A 21,075-nucleotide genomic window follows, 5' to 3' on the forward strand; every position below is an offset into this window, starting at 1 on the left:
TTTTACTACATTTTATCACATTCTTTATTAAATGTTCTCAGTACAACAAAAAACCATTGGCTACATGACACTATAACCCTTCATTGTGTATTACACAGGTAAGCAGTTTAGCTGTATTTTGGTGCAGGCGATTCAGTTTTGGAGTAGTCTCTAACTGGAGAATAGAACTGAAAGAAAAAAAAAAATATTCTCTAAATAAAATTTCACATGAATTCACACAAACATGAATGTATGGTATACCTACTAAATTTACTTTTGACCATAGTTAAGCATACATAGCTAGAAAAACGCATCAACTTTGTCTGTTTCCATGCGAAATATCGTTCAAACATGTTCATATATATACACACAAGAAAGGATCTTGCCCGTCTCGGCAATTCGACGAAATGTTTTATTAACCGAATAGTAGACATAATTATTTTTGGTGTTGGAAGTACGTGTTTGCGGTGAAAGCAGTTGTTCACCACGTGGAGACGTACCATGACACAGCTCTGTGATCGGGAGATCCTTAAATCGAATCCCAGGTTCTAACATTGAGTGTTATTGACTAAAAACAAGGACACCTTTCTTTTACCTTACAGAGTTGTTCTCAAATTTCTTTCCGATGTTGATTACATTATTACTGTGCTTTCAATAAAAATTACCGTTGTAAATGTGGTTAACAAATATGGGAAGATACGTTTATTATTTTTATTAAATATTTCTATATTTGCAATTTTTATGAATAGTTATAAAAAGAAAATTCAGAAGAATTATTCTGAGTCTACTCACTAAATACAGGGTGCGGAAGCGTTCATAACGTAACTTGACTTGCGTAGTACAATGACGTACTGCATGAATGCGCGCCAGCTCGTGCCACATTCGTGTACTAATGAGTTGCCATTTCGAGTGTGACAGTGATATGGAGCGGTGGAGTGCACAGCATCGTGCCTTTGCTGTTGAAAGTTATTTCAAGAATAACGACTCTGTTATTGCTACCCAGCGTCTATTTCGGCAACATTTCAACTTGGGACGTCATGGGAAAGTTCCAGATGGACGGACCATTGTGAGGTGGGTATGTGCATTTCGAACAACAGGTTCTGTTTGCAATGGCAAACCGGGAAGAAGTGAAAGAACTGGGAGGACAGCAGAAGCCGTGGAAAATGTTCGTGCTGTAATATTGCGTAGCCCAAAAAGATCTGCTCGTCGTCATTCGCAAACTGTGCATATGTCCGATCGCTCATTCAGGAGAATATTACACGAAGATCTCCATTTTCACCCATATAAGGTGCAGATTGTTCAGGAAATTAGGCCTCGCGATTGGGTTTCACGAGGAACATTCTGCTTAACCATGCGTGATCTCCTTCGCCAAAATCCACAAATGTTGCACACCATCCTGATGTCAGATGAAGCTCATTTCGAGTTATGTGGTTTAGTGAATAAACGGAATATGCATTATTGGAGTGATGTAAACCCGCGTGAACTGCACATCAAGCCCTTGCACAGTTCTCGTGTCACAGTGTGGTGTGGAGTTGCTTCCTTTGGGATTATTGGCCCTTACTTCTTTGAGGCTGACAGCGGTGTGGCTGTAACTGTCACCAGTGAACGCTACCTAAAGATGCTGCAAGACTTCGTTCTTCCCCAATTAGGTATGGTCGATGTGGATGTGGAACGATTATGGTTTCAACAATACGGAGCAACCTCGCATAGAGCCAGAATTTGCATGGATTTCTTGCGACAGATATTTCCAGGTAGAGTAATTTCCCGTTTTGTTGACATTTCCTGGCCGCCTCGCTCACCTGATCTTTGTCGCCAGAAATTCAAAACCTGCTATGTGACATTTTCACCTAATTTCATGTGCAGACTTTTTCCTCTGTGGCTACCTGAAGCAAGAACTGTGCCGAACACGTTGTGCCACCATTCCTGAGTTGAAGGATCGCATCAGAACTGCCATCGGCAATGTCCCAGGGAATACGTTACGCCGAGTTACGGAAAGCTTCCAACGCCGCGCCGCCTAGATGAATGTGTTGTGCAGAGGGGGCATCATTTGACAGGAGTCATATTCAAAAAGTAATCCACGCAATGGACAATGACTTACATGTTAGTAAATGGCATACCTTTAACTATTGGCATAAGAGGTAATTACATTTACTGACTGACGATGTGTTTTTAATATCCTACTATGAACGCTGCCGCACCCTGTATAATAAACTAGCTGAAATACCCGTCCTTTACACGCGGAAAATAAGTTTATTGAAAGTATTTGAACCTCTTTGAATACACAAAGGGGAATAACTTAAGACAAACGGCATCGAGTGTGTCAATATTCATCTCAGCGACCCCGAAAACTATGGATTGGACTCTAATACCGGAAGTTTTCGACCATTTTTACGTCATCCTCTTCCCACCCCACTCTTCATCTTGATAGTAGATAAATTTAGACCAGGGTGTCTACTAAAATTCCGAAATGAAATTTCGTAACCTTTTCTTTGCCAAACTATAAAATCTCGTATCTCAAGAGTGAATTTGAGTGCGAATCAGAATGCACGAATTTCTATGCATGTGACAGAAACGTGCTTTGTTTGCGATTTGCTAGCATCTAAATCCGACCATAGACATGTTTTGGCGCTGAGTTTTGACATTTTATAGAACAAAGTTTTTCAGTCAATATTTGTGTGTTTACAATTACCAAAAAAAAAAAAAAAAAAAAAAAAAAAAAAAAAAAAAAAAATTAGTGACCCAAAAGCTAAATTTCGTGACTTTTTCTTGACTTTCGTGACCAATAGATACTCTGTACTTAAATGGAGTTGAGAAGTCACTATTCCTCTCAGCTATTAAGAACTATGGACTGCACATTAATATCGGTCATTTTCGATTATATTTACATGTTACCGCCCCTTCTGCCGAAAATGTGTTAAAAACTTAAAAGTTAGCACACTGTCTATTCATGTACCAAAAATCATCAAAATCGGTGCAGCAGTCTACGAGGAGTTAAATATCACATCACCATATTCATACGTCATGTTTGACTGTTAATAAGAATATTATCTTCTAACGCTCTTTACATAAAACTATTGCTTCGGAAAACTTATGGTTACATACTAAACTTTAAAAAAGAGAACAATCGGTGAACATGATTCAGAAGCTCCCAGCGTGCAAATTAGGTCCTTAACCAAGCTCGGCTACCAAATATGGCTTTATTCCTTAAAGAATAAACTACTTGTCTCCAAATTTTGTCCAGATCTGGCCAGTAGTTACCGAGAAATAAAGTACCTCCCCCCCCTCACACACACAAGAAGTGAAACTATTAGCTTCTGTACGCTTACGCAGGGAGCTAAAAATGTAGAGACCAAATCCTTATTAAATAAAAGAAATAACACTCTTCAGCGTCATTCCCTGCGAAATTTTTCGTCGTAATGTTAAAGCTTATTTAAATTGAAAAACGAAAGGGACATCAGCAAGCTTCTCAATAACAAAAGAAAAAGGTACTCTCTACTCTAGTGTAAGTTTCTCCACTATCTTTCATATGTATACAAACCTAGCTACTATATTAATTTACTGTCTCAGTGCTTTCAGTTTTTCCTCGTTTGCCTCCACAATTGTCATATATAGACTGCAAACAAGCTAAACCAACTTCTTCGCAAGCAAGATTTAAAGGTTTCCCAGTTCTTACTACAACTTCTTCTTTGTAACCAGTTTCCGGAGTTGTAACTCAGAAACGACTGCAGCTTACCCACAATATTGCCATCATCATTACAGTTATCACAGCAGTATCATATAGCTTTTGTTACTTCTGGTAGTTTTTACTCTAATTATATTAATGTAATTTAGAAGGATATATCTGGGTAGCTACGCTTTACAGCTAATCCATATCATTGGACAATATTTGAAAGAAGAAATATATATTTTATTCTATTGTGTTTAGCTATAAAATACACAGTACTCTGTGATTATGTCGGAAATTACGTAAATATTACGGAACTATAAAAATTCTCTACTCCCAATCCAAGCCTTAGTTTGTTTTCTCTATGAGTAACGTGAAAGAATAAGCAACACATTTTAAAATTGGAGACTTTCTCACCATCTCGTATGTTTTCAGTACGTAACTGATGTTTGTTGTACTACATGGCAGTAAGCAGGGGGATAACTCGACTCACTCCCCCCGACGTACTCAGGCAGTCTTTTTTTTTTTTTTAATTCTACGTTTTATATTTTCAAACAAAGAAGTTGTTAAGGCCAATTGAGAAAAATACGCAGTAACTAACAAAAGTAAGTACAGCTCTCAACATAAACTGCTATGTGATTTATATTCATTGGTGACAACATTTTTTACATGAGGAAGTTCGAAAAATTATTAATTTAAATTCTACGCATATATTAATTGTTATGGCTACATCTTAATGTATATTCTTGAATTGGGAATGGTAGTGGATGGAACGGAAGCAGTGGACTGCCTACTTGGTACTTTACGAGGAACTCTTCTAGCTCTACAGATAAAGATAAAAGGAACTTCAGTCTTGCAGATAAAGTACGTCACTAATGTGGGTCTTGACTTTATTATGATGTTTCAGGTGGTATTGTTTTAACTGTATCGACATAAATATTTAAGACAGGAATCATGAGCATTGTACGATTGATCATTCTTGAGTTTTCCACCGACCTAATGGAGTAGAACTTCACGAGAAAATAGCTGTATTCCTGAGGCTGCAATGAAGTCTACTTTTTTTGATAGAACAATGATATCAAAACTCAGTTATTTTTCAAGTACCTTTGGTGTGTGCAGTCTTAAAAGCCCAACTAACAATGTGTAACGAGAGTACTCCTGTTTCCAAGAGGCTGTGAACCATCACCACACCCTCTACTGTGACGGGTCTTCAAGTCGATGAGAACATTGGGGCCATCAAAAGAAACGTGTAGTAACTTACAATAATCGAGACATTTTCCTTAAAAGATTTTTAAAAAATGCTTTTAGCAAATTTTGGGCAGTAGAATGGCCAATATTGACATTATATATCGTGTCAATGTTTTTTCACTGTTCCAAAAATGAACTACCAAGTCCATCTGAGATAGTATTTAGGCTTTCGCCGAGAAATACTGCAAAGTAGTTACACTTGCGTAGATCATGAATATCTGCTGGAAATACAGACCCAATCCAAAAGTGGTAACATGACCTATTTTTGCCTGTGTAACTGGATTTTTAAAGCAATTTCATTATCAGCAAACACTAAGGGAAACAATTCGATAGAACTAACTTGGCTTCTGGCAGACGAAACCTTGTTTGACATCCAATATTACAGTTTTCGTATCTTGACCTTAAATTATGTACTTGTTTAACACACTACTAGTTTCTACTGGGCTACTAGCACTGCCACTCTTTTCCTTAACAGGTTCAGATGATGATGTGCCAGCCATCTGTTCCATAGAAGCAGAGAATATGGTACCAGCCCTAAACAAATACTGAAATCTGAACACTTCTTTCCTTCTTTACGCATTAGACTTCAACGAGCCAGCTCCCATATTTGAAACGTCAACTACAATTTTATATAGTCTGCGTTATACCTTAGATGTATCTGTAAGATTAATAGCAGTGGGAACTCAAATACTGATATTACACCTTCATCAATATATATATACATCAAAATGAGTAAAAAGGTTTTCTTCCAATAGCACATGGGATGTATCTGTAACAAAAAGCGTGTTTGAAATTGCCACATAAAATACTGACAGAAATTCCACCTGAAAACTTTCCAGGTCTGTAGGAACTCTGCCATAGCGAAGAGTAAAGGAATAAGAATACAAGGTGTGATCAAAAAGAACGGTGAATGTAGCTGCACATTGCCATCTATCGATGTTGTATCCATTTCAACTACTAAGCCCGATAGTCTAAACCTTTGGTACAGTCAGTGTCGAGTTTGAACGAGTTGTGACATGTTAGTTGGTTTCCAGAGGCCCAGAGTGAGAACGTGTTAAGAGTATCTGTCGCACGCCAACATTGTTTTGTTCTAAGTTGCAAAAAAGTGTCAGAAAAGCTCATGAAATGTCAAAATCATTGTATGGTGATGAAGCGGTGGCACAAAAGACTGTTTACTAATAGTATGAGCGAAACAAAAATGGCAAGGAGTCGGTTGAAAACAAGCAACGATCGAGACGTCCTTCGACATTAAAAACATGAAAACGTACAAAAAGTGGCACAAATGATTTGTTCAAACAGGCGAATGACTATTCTAGAGCTTTCCGAAGAAATAAACATCTCATATGGATCCGTGGAAAGCATTTCAGCTGACGATTAGATAAGGAAATAGCTTCCTTCACCATGAAAACGCACCGTGTCACACTTTGCTTTTCATCCGCGAGTTTTTGCCCGAAAAAATATTCCTGTCTGTTCACATTCGCTGTGCTCTCCAGATACAGCACCATGTGACTTCTAGCTCCTCCCAAAAATTAAAGCCGTGCTTAAAGGAAAACGTTTTGATAACATTCCTGACATTGAAAGGGCCACGACATAGCAGCTGAATGCTGTTCCAAAAATGCTTCCAATCATGGATTTAACATTGGGATAAGTGCATTGCTAACTAAGGACAGTACTTTGAAGGACATTACATCAAATTTCATGTAAGTTTATTACTTTGTTTCTAATAAAATTATTCACTTTTTTTTTTTTTTTTTTTTTTGCCACACCTTGTAAAAGAAGACTAAAAGTCAAGTGGAGGCAGTGATAGATTAGGTATTCCCGTAGTCGCCATCCACATATTCACAACACTTAAGTCCCTAAGGGAAGTGGACATATGTAGTGAACATGGCAACTCTGAGAAAAATCCAGGTTTCTGATTCAATTCCAGGCTTTCCAGTTCAGTATACACTTGCTTAGTGCACTGATATCGAAAATGAATTCTGCTTACATGTAGTATGTTCAATTTGTGATCCCAAAAGTTAGAAGTTTTCTTATAATTTACATTAAAATAATAATTATTATTATGAAATAAAACTGTTACTCCTGAAAAATGCAGAAACTATATATAAAACATTTCGAGGACATCGAAGGAAGTTATGTCTTGCAAAATGTTTTTGATGGGGATAGTGATCATGTTGTCATTGATCAACCCTCACGGGAAAAAGAAAGCAGGGGCAAGCTTTAAACAATGAGACTGATACGTTTAAAATACTTAACCACTTATGTAAATCAGAATTTCGATAATAATCAATCAGGTATGATCCAGTGCTTTATGTGAGATTGGTACCAAGATCCAGGACATGAACAATAAATAATATGACAATAATAACGGTTCGTCGAATGAGTTGTATTTTATTCCTATTTTGAATCATTTGTTTTGTTTATGAGTTTGCAATAGTAAAAATTATTCAAAGGAACAACAGATCAGTCTTAAGTTTTCATTCTGACGGCACTGGAATTCAGTAACTCTTTGTAATGGTAATAACATCCGACTCATTGACAGTCCATGCGTGTCTGCTAATGTCCTTTTGACAGTTTTACTGCTGATAAGAAGAGTCTGTGTACTTCCTGAATTCACTCAAGGTCAGGTACTGAACGCAAAGAACACATATTGAATCATTTGAAGTTTAGTTTACGTATGGCTACATAGAAAATACACGTTGTTGTTATTAAAGATAAAAATAATCCATCGCATAAAACTCAGGGTAAAAACACTAAAATGTAACATTTGCAACACTGGTTTTTTTTTTTTTTTTTTTTTTTTTTTTATTGGTGGTCAAAATGACTGCTTCTCGTTATTGAAAGTAGATAGATTTTTGCTGTCGTTCTACTGTTAAATTTACATATAGAGAAAATTCATTTTGAAAAAGAAAGGTATTTAACTGGACTTGAAGAAAAATCAAAGGGTTGAAATTCTACTTCATTCCAAATAAAACAGAAAAAAAAAATAATAACATTCAACTTTCTGTTGTACAGTCCGCGGCAGAAAACCTGCAACATGAGCATGTAAGTTTATTGTGAAACTGCGCCTAACAGAGCAGGGAATCAACATAATGTCTAAGTGGCACGAATCATGCCAGGAGAAACCTCGGAGTCTTCCCCTGCACACTTATTTTGGAGAAAAAGACTTCGTCGTTTCACAATAAACTTACATGCTCATGTTGCACTTTTTTGCTGCGGACTGTACACTATTGTATATTTACAAAAGTATCCAGCTTATCAAGTTTTACAAGACAACTACTGGATCAAGGAGTAACTGCGTAAAGAGAAAGGAAGCATGTAATTAGTATAACCTTGAGGATCCAACGAAGTGTAATACGTCTTTGAAATATATTGATTACGATTTATTAATCTTGTTGGCACAGAACAAATACTCGGTAAGCGTCAAATTACTTGATATAAAAATGTTTCGAGAATCTCTTCATGGAAGCGAAGAGGGATGTTTCGTTGGGGCTACTCGTACATCAATTGAAGAATCACTGTTAAATATGAATGAATCATAGAAGTTATAGCTCATTCCTTATACGTTTTTGCATACAATCTACACCTCTATGCAACAAAGCTTTGATAAGAGGAATAACATTTACGCTTTGACTTTCTATCAGATTAGTTCGAATGAGCTAGAGGGAGATCAAGTGTAATCCAAAAATGTCATATGTAAAGCTTCAGTATAGTGTTCACTACAGTTGACGTTAAGTACAGTGTTTATACTGAGGCTGGCAACATCAATCATCCCACCTTCTGCTTTCTATTAAAATACATCCTGTTCGCAGAGTGCTCTTTTTGGTTTGTTTGTGCATTATCTCCTTTAGCATATCTACCCAGGGTTCACACTGAAATTCTGGTACTGATTTCATTGAATTTCCATGATTAAGTAACTTTTCCCTGACTTACGACTCCGCTTACTTTCTTAAATATTTGTTATGAGTCAAGCTTCTTGTACTGGGAATACAACAGAACACTAGTACCAGACAATAATTATACACTCTCTTTAATATCTTGGCATCCTGAACACACTCAAACAAGTAAACATACACAAGCAACAAATCTATTTTTTTCTTCTGTAGCATTTAAATTTTTGATTTAATTGCTTCTTTTTCTTTCATAGCTTAAAGTTTTAACACCTTTCGTCGGCCCTTGTGAATCTCTTTTATTTCTAAAAATCTTTTTTCAGCCTTTTTCTTATTATCTTCCTGAGTCCATCCCGATTTTTTGAGGTGTTCTTCATATCTTCCCTAGGTAGATTAAAAAAAAAAAAAAAAAAAAAAAAAAATAAGTCCCTGACTCTTGACAAATATAGCAGATTTCTCTGACTTTTGGCCTATTTTCAAGCATTTCCCTAACATTCGACTAATTTTAATTTCTCTGACTGTCAAGACCAGGCTGTGCCCTGCTATCTCATTCATTCTTCAGTTTTTCACGAACAAAAGATTTTCCTACGAAGCTATCTACAGACAGACAGAATCGAACACAAAATTAAGTAATTAGAAATACATTTTAAAAATCTGTCAGAGAAAGAATTGAAAAATTCGGGCACGCTAATATAGATATAAAAAGAACGGAAGAAGGTTTACGTAAGATGTTTTAACACATCGAAAACGATTACACGGGAAAAGAAGGAACAGATGGATATGGAAAAGGTTAACGATGAAGAATGATGGATGAAAGACGTTGCTGGAGAGGCCACTGCCTGCAGAATGGTGTAATCGGAAATTGATAATGATAACGCAAAAACTATTGTTCTTGTAACTGATGCTGATTGATTGCTACGACACAATGAGAACCATTGGACTTGGTAGCACTCAAAACGGTATGGTCAAATCTTGGAATAAACAAAACAATCTAATAAAAATAAATTAGAATTATCACACAAATACACGAAAGAAAACCCACCTTATATTGTTTTGATTCGTAATCATTCCATGGCTCAGGGTTCCCCTTCCTATTCCACGAGACTTCAGGGTTACGAACAGCTAATCTCAGAGTATACAGTAAAGCTCCAGCACAACCTACTCCAATGCATACATACAATGGAATAAGCTGAAAGGAAAACGATCGAAATGAACAGAAACTATTAGTACCATATAGTAAAAGGATTTAATTATTTGATTGTTTTATCTTAAAAACGTAATTATCTCTCCATTTAAACAATTTTGGATGCTTTTATATCACTATAGAATTATTCAAATTATGTTGCTGCACTGTAAATCTCGCTGGATATATATATATATATATATTTTTTTTATTTAATAACATATTAACAGAGTAAGACTAAACTAGCTCGTACTCCCAAAGTAAACCCCAACATCAAAAACAACTCAAAGCAGTAACTTTCCCCAATTTATTATCCCTTGTGTACTGTAAGCACATCGAATGTTCTCCAGGTAAAATATGTCACTCCAAATGAAATAATAAAATTACGCCTTTATAAGGATACTAAAATTAACTTCGGAGACGAAAATTTTGAATGGGTACAACTTCTTTGAATTCCTGTTTGAGACCTTATCTAGAACTGAGGTAACTGAGAAGCTGAAACAAGAGAGAATGAATTCCGATCTGCAAAATCACAACTACCGGTATTAGAGGTGAATGCACAATTACAAATATCATCTCTTGAACTTACAACAGTAACACACATTTTAGGGTAAGGGAGACGATGATTAACGCAAGCGAATGATGATGGAAGAATTAGTTGAAAGAGAAAGTGGGAGGAAAAGGGAATAACCCGAGAAAACCCACGGACACGATGTTAACCACCGCAAACTTATTTGGCCGAGGATATAACAACAGACGGATAACATGACATTCCACAAAACTTCTCTCAAGTCAATTTTTTATTATTACTATTATTATTTTCTAACGAATATGGAGAGAATTGCACGAATTACTCTAATGGTGTATGAATCACGACTGTGATAATTAGGGTGGGTCACCAGAGCTCCCAACGCGAGAGTTTACGATTTTGTTAAAATCCCTGGCATGGGAACTAAAGGTTTAAGAGGGTTTCTGTTCTTATATATATATATATATATATATATATATATATATATATATATATTCTGTTTGTGTGTGTGGTGTGTGAAAATAGCATTAAAATATGTCTGTTGTGCACGTTAACTTATTTATTTTTTTTTTAAATTTGGTTATGGCACCAATTTAATTTGTTAATTGTACATTTGGGGAGATAAATGCCATTCAAAAAATACCAAAATGTACTAAACTGTTCAACTGTTTAGTAGACTAAGCCTTTCACACAATTTCAAGAACTGACTCTCCTCATTTTTTGTATACGATAAAACTCAATCACGGTATGTCACAATCTAGTCCTTTACGCAACACTTCCACACTGCCCTCCCTATAAATCATAACAAGTGTATCTCTCCGCCAAATAGTCTCTTCCGCCTCCATATATAGTGGCGCTTACAATACCAAAAGCAACTAACAAGTATTTTTTTTAACTTCAACTATTCTCCTCACCTGCCTTTAACTCACTCTTCCTCACAAACCAAAATAATTTCTCCAATTCATCAGTTAATTTTCTAAACATCAGTTATCCCTGCTTTTGCTCTATAGAGGTCAACAATGAAATCGGAAATACTTATTTTATCACTTTTGTTCAATGGAGGAATGGAATCTATTGTTGGGATGCTGAATCGCTTAACAAACTGCTTGCTGCTATCTCTTGCAGTTTTTACTTTGCGAAGATCAATATTGAAACTGGAAAGAGTAGTCGATTTCTACCTTTCAGTTTCTGTGGGGACGAGAGTAAAGATAGTGTTTTTATTTGAAGCTGAATAAATTAAAAACAGATTATTCCTATCTGCTACTATTTATCTTACTGCGTTCAGAGTTTAAACTGAAAATCATTAACTAAACTCCTTGTCTGAATCGAAGACTCACGGAGGGGTCCATGACATTTGGGCGCAAAACCTTTTATCCAAATAGGTTTACCTACCTACCAGGGTTGGCTGGTTTAAACCAGCTGTTTTTTCACCCAATAAAAAAAAAAAAAAAAAAAAAAAAAACTGGTTTAAACCAGAAAACGAAAGATGTTCGTAAAAGTGTAGCTATTCGTAAAATCTTGATGAACACACTTTTGTGGATTATCACGTTTCACTCCCATATATTATTCGTACTATATTCAGATAAATTCCTCATTCTTTACTCAAAGATATATTCCAAAAGCAAGTTTTCTTATGTAACTGTTTGGATGTTTCTTTTGTGATTTTTTTTATAGTTTGTTATTGTTATGCAACCAAAGGAAAATTCTAAACATTGTTTCGTTTTAATAATGTTTACTATTGATAAAATACATCGAAATGCCGTACTTTTTTGGGGACGGGGGCCATACAAACCCCACGAGAGGCAATTATTGAAATAACAAGAATTTTTGGTAACTATTTATGTATAAATGAGCCAAAGTGAACTCAAATAATTCGTATCTTGATTCACTTTTCTTATTGATATGCAAAGTAAGTTGTTATATTTCTTTAACTTGGACTAATAAAAGTCGTAGTCAACTGACCTGGACTAAATTAGTTCTTCTGTGATCTGTAGTACTTTGAAATTGTGCATATGTAATTATGTATAATGGTTCCACTTGTGCAATTGTTTATCTTTTTGTCCTTCTGTCCTAATGACTCTTGAATATATTAACAAATATGCAGGGGTCAGTCAACGTATTTTTATCAGGAGTCCTTCGTGAGTGAGCCGGCAGACGTATCGCATTTGTGGCCAATTAGTCCCAGTTTCCAGCTCAAATGGAGGACAGTTTCTCTCGGATATAAGCCGAGAAGCGGTTTGGATTCCGTTTTAAGCTTATGTGACCCCTTCCAGCGTAACTCGGTTGCTGCATACTAACACCAAGGCGAAACAAGCTTATTTCTGTCCATATGTGATATAAATACATAGAGCAAATTATTTAAACAAACAAAAAAAAAAAAAAAAAAAAAAAACCTGGTTTAAACCAAAAAAACAGTTTTTTTGTTTTTTCAATAAAAGCCATGGTTTTTGCCAACCTGCTACCTGCATATGTTATAATGTATTTCATAACTAGAGGCCAAATGTTTAAGCACTGGAAATTTCGAAAAACTTTCGCAAATAATTTTGCAAAAACTAAAAATAACATCTTGAACACAGTGAAGTGTCTGCACATCATGCATAGCTTTTCTCTACCAGTTGAAAAGAAATGGGAAGAAACCGTAGCAAACTACTGACTGTCCGATCTCCGTACTATGTGGCTTAGTTTTAAAAGAATATTTCCTTTTAATAAAATAAGATATATATGTAATAAAGACATGTAATTTGTGTATAAAAAAGTACGTTTTTCATTAATGTTCAGTAATTTTAAAGATGTGACTATATATTCATACTGTGCTGTGCATTTGGTTTTTTGAGTCAGACATTTCTAAATTTATCTTAAAATGTGTACAATACTGTACATATTTTCATTTTCTATAATAAATTATACCAATATAATAAGTACCAAGAGGTCAGAAGAAAAGAATAAGAGCTGTTTTTGTAATAAAAATGGTATTTTTAATGATACGGGTGATTCAGGAAGTATTTATTGAATGCTTTTTTGTTATTTGATCTGCCTCTTAGGTCGGATAGATGATACTCTATTGCAGGGGTAAAAGTGCGGGAGAAACGCAGGGGTACGGCGTCCCCCAGTTTCTAAAAAATACAATGGCCAAAGATAGGCTGGGGGACGGCTTGACGTCATGCCGCTACCTACCGTCCCCCTTACTTTTCAGATCCACTTTTTAACCCTGCTCTATTGTATTAATAAAAAGTTATTTCACATTTCATAAAAATAGGACTTACAGGCACTAACTATACATTGAAATAGGAAAAATAGGACAAATAAAACTTACTGTAGGAAGTTTGTGACACTCCAAAACAAATTTTTGTCCTTTGTAATATATCTAACGTAAAGGAACAAGTGGGCGGCAAAAAGAGAACAGCATTATTTCTAATAAGGATATGGAATCTGTATGACAATATGACAGAGTTCTCAATGACCAGTTAAGAACGAACAAACACGTCGAAGCAGCTAATCGTGGATTGATTTGCGCCCAAACGTCCTGCCCTGTCACGGAGGGAATGAAACCTATTCTTGAGATACTGAATATCTCTTATCGTCTTTGCTTTAATACTTGACAGACGAACATAGCATTTAATACTCCCCATACTTAGCATAGTTTGGAAGTCTAAAAAGTATTCATAAAGGGTTAATACAACGTCCGCTCTAATTTGTATACTAACTCAGAAACGAGAAATTACACTATTAATTTTATGAAAATACGTCAAAACTTCCCTGGAGGCCCATTCCATCTCAATTCAGGCAGGTATATGCAAAATTGACTAGGTGACTTTTTTCTTTTCTTTTCTTTCTTTCTTTCTTTTTTTTTTTTTTTTTTTTTTGAAAAAAAAAATAAGTTTAGTAACCCTGTTGAAAATATGAAACCTGCAAACAGGATTTTTCCAGAAAAAATTTTGTCTTCGAGTTATGGGCTAATGAAATTCGGACGAAACTCACTATTTTTTAATAAGAAAGTGAATGAGCAAAATCTTGAATGACACGTAGTTCAGTAACTACTTGTGATAATTGGATGATTCTTTTTTTTTTATTTAAAAGTGCTCACATTACATTTGTGGTTCCGATATAAAAAGCTCGAATTACAGTCCAACAAGAGTATTTTGTAAATACTGGGAAACTTAGTAAAAAAGTAAAATGCAGGAATTTTGACATTTTCCGTATGAAGGATTAAAAAAGAACCATTGTGACACAATATAATACTCCTTCTGCGATCCCTATAGATAATTTTGTTTCCTATCTACGATGGTACATGAGTGAGAAAACGTGAGTGAAAGTATGATAAAACGTCATTTTCGCCTGAAATTAGGGCGGATTTTCTCCAAATGGCCATTCTTAAAAAATTTGAAAATCTGCCTGAACGATCTTTCATTATTTCCTATATGAATCATGCAAACAGAAATGGAGATATTTGTGTATTAAATTTTTCACAAATTAACGTGCAATGATGCAATATTCTTTGATAAATGTACACTAGAATATATATGGAATTTAATATGTTACAAAAAGTGGTTGATTTAAACAATTTTGTGGTATGTATAAATAACATGAAAAATTAATCAATAGCATAGTTAATTATTACATACTGGCTTCTCTCTGTGTAAGTCATGTTGAAGCAAAGAGGTCTTCTACCAGCATCACTGCTTTAGGAAGGAGTTCAGTTGATTTTGAGTTGAACGTCCCGTTCAGCAGCGAGGCTATATGAGACGTGGACCTACTGATTAACGTGGAATGCGAACCACATGAGCTCCCGCCGGGAATCGAACCCAGGTCTCCCACGCCAAATTCTTTAGGAAGGAATTTGTGATAGCGTGCTGAGGCACAAGTAGGAGACGGCGGAATGAGTTTTAGAACATCTTTCAAATTAACATTACACTCATTGTTTTCAGCTGGCCATTTAAAGGAAGTTGTAGGTCCATGAGGAATCATAAAAGACACTTTAATATCGCGAAATTCCTGTAAGAGAAACTACTCGAACCACCCACCACTGTTTATCATAGACGCAAGCGACAAAATCTCCAATTTGAAGGTCATTCAGAGTATAATATATTCTTTTGGAACTGTCAGCTACTTGTATTTTTTCAAGTACATGTTTCTTGCTTCTTGCCATGAACGTGCCTCTATTACCGACCTGCCAAAAATGACTAGACTGAATACCAATCACAGGTTTAACATTGGCCCACTCTTGTGATTTTTGATTTCTGAAGTCTTGAATAGTACGTGCACTTAATAATAAGAGCCTTGTGCCTTTCATAAGTTCCGAATCCGTGTTGACAAACGATTCTGCATTCCTTATAGATCTTACCGCATCATTTCGAAGATTAAACGTTATTGCGTAATGTTTGCAGAGTTCACCTATACAGTCACATGCATTTTTTCCGTGTCCCGTTGCTGAGAAGATCCATCTTCTCGTGATTGAATCGTCTTGGAAATGTTTTTCAAGCTCATACAACTGGAACCTGTTTTTAAATTGAGAACCTGCTCCATCTGAAATATAAAATATGAACAATTCATTGTATGAGTCGGTGATTTTATTAACATCTTGATGTATCAGTTTGATTGCACAAAGTCCATGAGCAAGTGCATCATGTTGCAAGTCATTGCTCACTACCGCATAAGTTTTTGTGTTGCCATTGAAGTACACTACACACGTAAATATCGATATCTGTGAATTGTGCCAATGGTAACTTTGGATTTCATCTGGCAAAACAACAGACCAGTTCTGGGCAAAATCGAAATGCAATACCAAGGATGTTTCAAGAAGTGTAGATCTTTTTATTTCCGCTATACTTTCTCCCTGGATTTTTCGAATATAGCTATGAGTTGTTCCTTTTGAAATCCAGTACTTTACATGCTTTAAAAATCTATTTAGGTTTCTAGTTTCTTTCACAAGATTTCCGCTATCCCATAGTGCATACATGATTTCATCAGTATCTTGTATCTGTAAACTGTTCCGAAAGTACATTTAGTCCTGGGCAATTCTCATATTCTTGCAACCAACACTTTTCGGTAGGATCGCCACAGAGACACAAAGAATACAGATCTGTGCGTTCAGTAAGATTGCTCAGGGATGTACATATGAGATTTATATTGGTACAATAAATACATGTGCATGTTTGTTTCACCGGCTGACATTTAACTCACTTAGGACGTAAAGAGTAAAATTTAGAAATAGACATCTTTATATCGGGATTACCTTCATTCATCAATCTGAAGGCTTCTTTAATGGAGTGGGTCATAAAACGTTTAACCCTTTTTTACTTTTTCACCGTTTTAATATACAGAAACATCTTTTTGATTCGGAGTTTGTCTAGAACAGTCTTTACTATCATCTACGTAATATGACAATGCAGTCTCGAGGTAGGCGGTCGGTAAAGGGTTTCCTTGGTACAGATCTGGCGTTGCCCACATACCCTTTTCTTTTTTTACTTTGCGTAACTTATCTATTAGATACTTTGTCGCAGATGGGATGCGTTCGACGATCATGCGTTTACTGAAGGTTTCAGACACGATACTAAGAAGTCGTACTTTTTCACGATAGGGTGATTTCTCTATTGCACAACTGATGTTGGAAAACCACATTTCACAATTATTGCAACTATTGCAATTTCCTGAGGAATACGGTACACTCACACCAAACGCATCTTGTAATTTTCCAGACACTGCCGTCGAAAACACGTTTTCTAGTTCTTCTTATTTTCGTTTTACGTACGTGACTCTTCTTTCTTCCTTCACTTGCCATGGTTTTTTCACGGGCGACACTTGCGTATCAAGTACACTTATGCTATTATTTAAAGTACCAATCACTGCACTACTTAGAACGTAGATTGGATCTGAAGTCACGGAATCGTCATCTGCAGTCATTTGATCTGTAATAATGATCGCACTATTTGGTTCAACCGAAGCAGCTGGTTTCTCGATCTGACCCTTGTAATAAATAAAACAGTTTTTGCACAAGCTATCAGCACTGTTTACTTGTAATTGTGATCCAAAATAATTTTGTAATGACCCTGCAAGATCACCAACAACAGTAAAATTTTTCGTGTTATTTTTGTATATTACTTTCTTGTGTCTTTTTAGATAATCACTGCACTTAACTCTCTTGGTGCTATATTGTGAAGACATATTTGCAATGCTAACTAACTTTTATATACATTAGATAGTATATCTATCAGGGTTGGCTGGTTTAAACCAGCTGTCTTTTTTTTTTTTTTTTTTTTTCAAGTTTAAACCAAAAAACGAAAAATGTTCGTAAAAGTGTAACTATTCGTAAAATCTTGATGAACACACATTTGTGGGTTATCACGTTTTACTCCCATATATTATTCGTACTATATTCAGATCTAAATTCCCCATTCATTACTCAAAGAGATTATATTACAAAAGCAACCTTTTTTATGTAACCTTATGGATGTTTCTTTTGTGACTTTTTTATAGTTTGTTATTATTGTTATGCAACCAAAGGAAAATTCTAAATACTGTTTCGTTTTAACAATGTTTACTATTGATAAAATACATCGAAATGCCGTACTTTTTTAAGAGGGGGGTCATACAAACCCCACGAGAGGCAACTATTGAAATCACAAGAATCTTTGGTAACTATTTATGTATAAATGGGTCAGAGCCAAAGTGGACTCAAGTAATTCGTATCTTTATTAATTTTTCTTACTGGTATGCCAAGTAGTTATATTTCTTTAACTTGGACTAAATTAGTTCTTATGTACTCTGTAGTACATTGAATTTGTCCATATGTAATTCTGTATAATGGTTCCACTTGTGGGCAATTGTTTACCTTTTTGTCGTCCTGAAATGACTGTTGACGATTATATTAACAAATATGTAAAAATCAGCCCAACGTATTTTTATCAGGAATCCTTCGTGAGTCGGCAGACGTATCGCATTTGTGGCCAATTAGTCCCGGTTTCGAGTTCAAATGGAGGACAATTTCTTGAGAAGCAGTTTGGATTCCGCTTTAAGCTTATGTGACCCCTTCCAGCATAACCCGGTTGTTGCATACTAACACCAAGGCGAAAAAAGCTTATTCTGTCCATATGTGATATAAATACACAGAGCAAATTATTTAAACCAAAAAAAACCTGGTTTATTGTTATTTTTTTTTTAATAAAAACCATGGTTTTTGCTAACCCTGATATCTATTGTGAAACACGAACAAGACGTGATCTGCACAATGGGTAATATCGTTGACATACAACACTTCACACAATACAATGTATCTCCAATGCAGTCTAAATGTCAAATGGGAGCTATTTCAGAGCATTTGTAGGACTGGTACTGCGAAACACTTGCATCATACCTAGGTACATGTTATGCAATACTAGGCAACAACTCCAGTATCGTGGCTGCATACATTACAGGCGCCAATGCTATGCGTGGTTGCACCCTGTGCAATACAATATTTCAAAATTTGCGAAAAGTTTAATACACAAATATCTCCATTTCTGTTTGCATAATTCACATAGGGAACAATGAAAGATCGTTCGGGCAGATTTTTAGATTTTTTTAAGAATGGCCTTTTGGAGAAAATCCGCCCTAATTCCAGGCGAAAATGACGTTTTATCATACTTTCACTCACGTTTCCTCAATCATGTGCCATCGTAGATGGGAAACAAAATTATCTCTAGGGATCCCTGGAGTATTATATTGTGTCACAATAATGCAACTATTCTTTTTTTCTTTCATACGGAAAATAAATTTCAAAATTCGGCAAGTCTTTACTTTGACTCCAACTGTGACTTTAATCGGTTCTTATAGGTTTAGGAACATTGTGGCCCTTGTACTTATAGTATAATTCTTAACTTCGTATAGTAACATTGTGGCCTTTGTACTTATAGTATAATTCTTAACATCGTATAGTAACATTGTGGCCCTTGTACTTATAGTATAATTCTTAACAGAAGTCACAGTTGGAGTCAAAGTAAAAATTTGCCCAAAATTCTTGCATTTTATTTTTTTTTTTACTCAGTTTTCCGGTGTTTACAAAATACTCTTGTTGGACTGTAATTCGTGCTTTTTATATCAGAAACTCAAATGTAACACTGAACTACGTGTCTTTCAAGATTATGCTCATTTACTTTTGTACTACAATTAGTGATTTTCGTCCGAATTTCGTTAGCCCATAAATCGAAGACAATTTTTTTTTTTCCTGGGAAAATCCTCTTTGCAGGTTTCAGACCGCCAAATATAATTCTTTCCAAAAAAATCGGAGATGGTCAACTGGCCCCCCCTGCCTGAATGGAGATGAAAGGGCCTTTCCTTAAGCTAACCCGTTCCTAACCCCTACCTTAATTATCCCTTCCCTACTATACTGTACTAGTCCTTAGCGATGCGCAGCTGGGGCGTATATTGTAATGTTTACCCAAAAGGGATTTGCAAAAAACACTACCCACAAGCATCTTAAACAGTTAATACAGTTCGCACATTTTCAAGAACCTCCGAAGATTGGACCTATGATATGGTAATTGATGGACATGTTATCTGAACTCGACTAACAACGAACACAAACAGAAGATAATTACTCAATTTAAAAAATTTAAAACATCCTCTCCTCAAGTAATCTTCAACTAAGGGTAAGTTAAGTTAGCTTAGATTCAGTTCAATATTCCTGGACCTACTCTGCAGGACTTGACCCCAATTAACACAGCTTCTGGAACTGTCTCTCATGTAAAGTAATGCTGAAGGCAAATATAATTTACATTGTATCCCTATCACTTACACCTAATAATATTACATTCAATATCACACACAAATTAGCTGTATTTCCTAAATTTTCTGTGTTTAAAGAAACATACAAAAAATAATTTTCAAATAGTTATAGTATACGTTGCTTACAGATGGATGCTTCTTCAAACTGCTCATGGACAAACCGGCCATACGAGGCATGATTGCTTTTAAGTTAAATTACTTCTTGTTCAATAAATTAAAATCAACCTTTCTCTCCCTCTTCTGCTTCACAGTTCATCAAATATGTCCGTTTCCACAGGGACACACTGCTGCCAAGTTATGTCCTTCGAAAAGATACTTGCAATGCTGACAGAACATGTGTATAGAAATTATTCATAGGATAACACAAATTTACTCAGAAAGTAAGGATTTGCGTCAACACAATAACAACATCCGTTTTACTTTCATACAAAATCGGTATCGCATTTACAACGTTTTGTTACAGATTTTGTGTTGTGTTACGAATCACAAGTATAGAGAAGACTGGTGAGGAATGACCGCCAAAAAATGATAATTGCTCCTGTGACATTGGGAGCTGTATTATGTACGTTCTTAGCTAAATTCAGTGTTCAGCAACGCAAACAAACGCAAAAAATTCCTAGAGGTCGTTCTAAGGCCGGCTATACACTAAGATAGATCCTAGGAAATCTCTTACGATTTGTCCTAGAGTCAAAATCTCAACGTGTATGGCATCAGATCGCATGTCATTTCCCGTGTTCTGAACCAAGGTTCGTATATACACTACAGGTTGCGCCAGCCCAATCGTTGGATGTGTGACGTCACCGGGTAAGCAGACGCGAGTATT

The 21,075-nt window shown here is 35.7% G+C and overlaps 1 protein-coding gene across 1 annotated transcript; it reads right to left on the bottom strand.

Moving 5' to 3' along the window:
• Positions 1-20,557, bottom strand: LOC145678607 (cytochrome c oxidase subunit FA4-like). Its single transcript, XM_081748953.1, has 3 exons — positions 20,379-20,557; positions 9,824-9,970; positions 1-167 (listed from the first exon to the last, which is right to left on the bottom strand). The coding sequence occupies exons 1-3, from the start codon at positions 20,427-20,429 to the stop codon at positions 108-110; spliced, it is 258 nt and encodes an 85-aa protein (XP_081605079.1). The 5' UTR covers positions 20,430-20,557; the 3' UTR covers positions 1-107.
• Positions 20,558-21,075: the final 518 nt, after the last annotated feature.

The sequence above is a fragment of the Thermobia domestica genome, chromosome 2 (assembly GCF_964235325.1).
Source record: "Thermobia domestica chromosome 2, izTheDome1.hap1.1, whole genome shotgun sequence".
In the NCBI taxonomy this organism is placed as follows: domain Eukaryota; kingdom Metazoa; phylum Arthropoda; class Insecta; order Zygentoma; family Lepismatidae; genus Thermobia; species Thermobia domestica.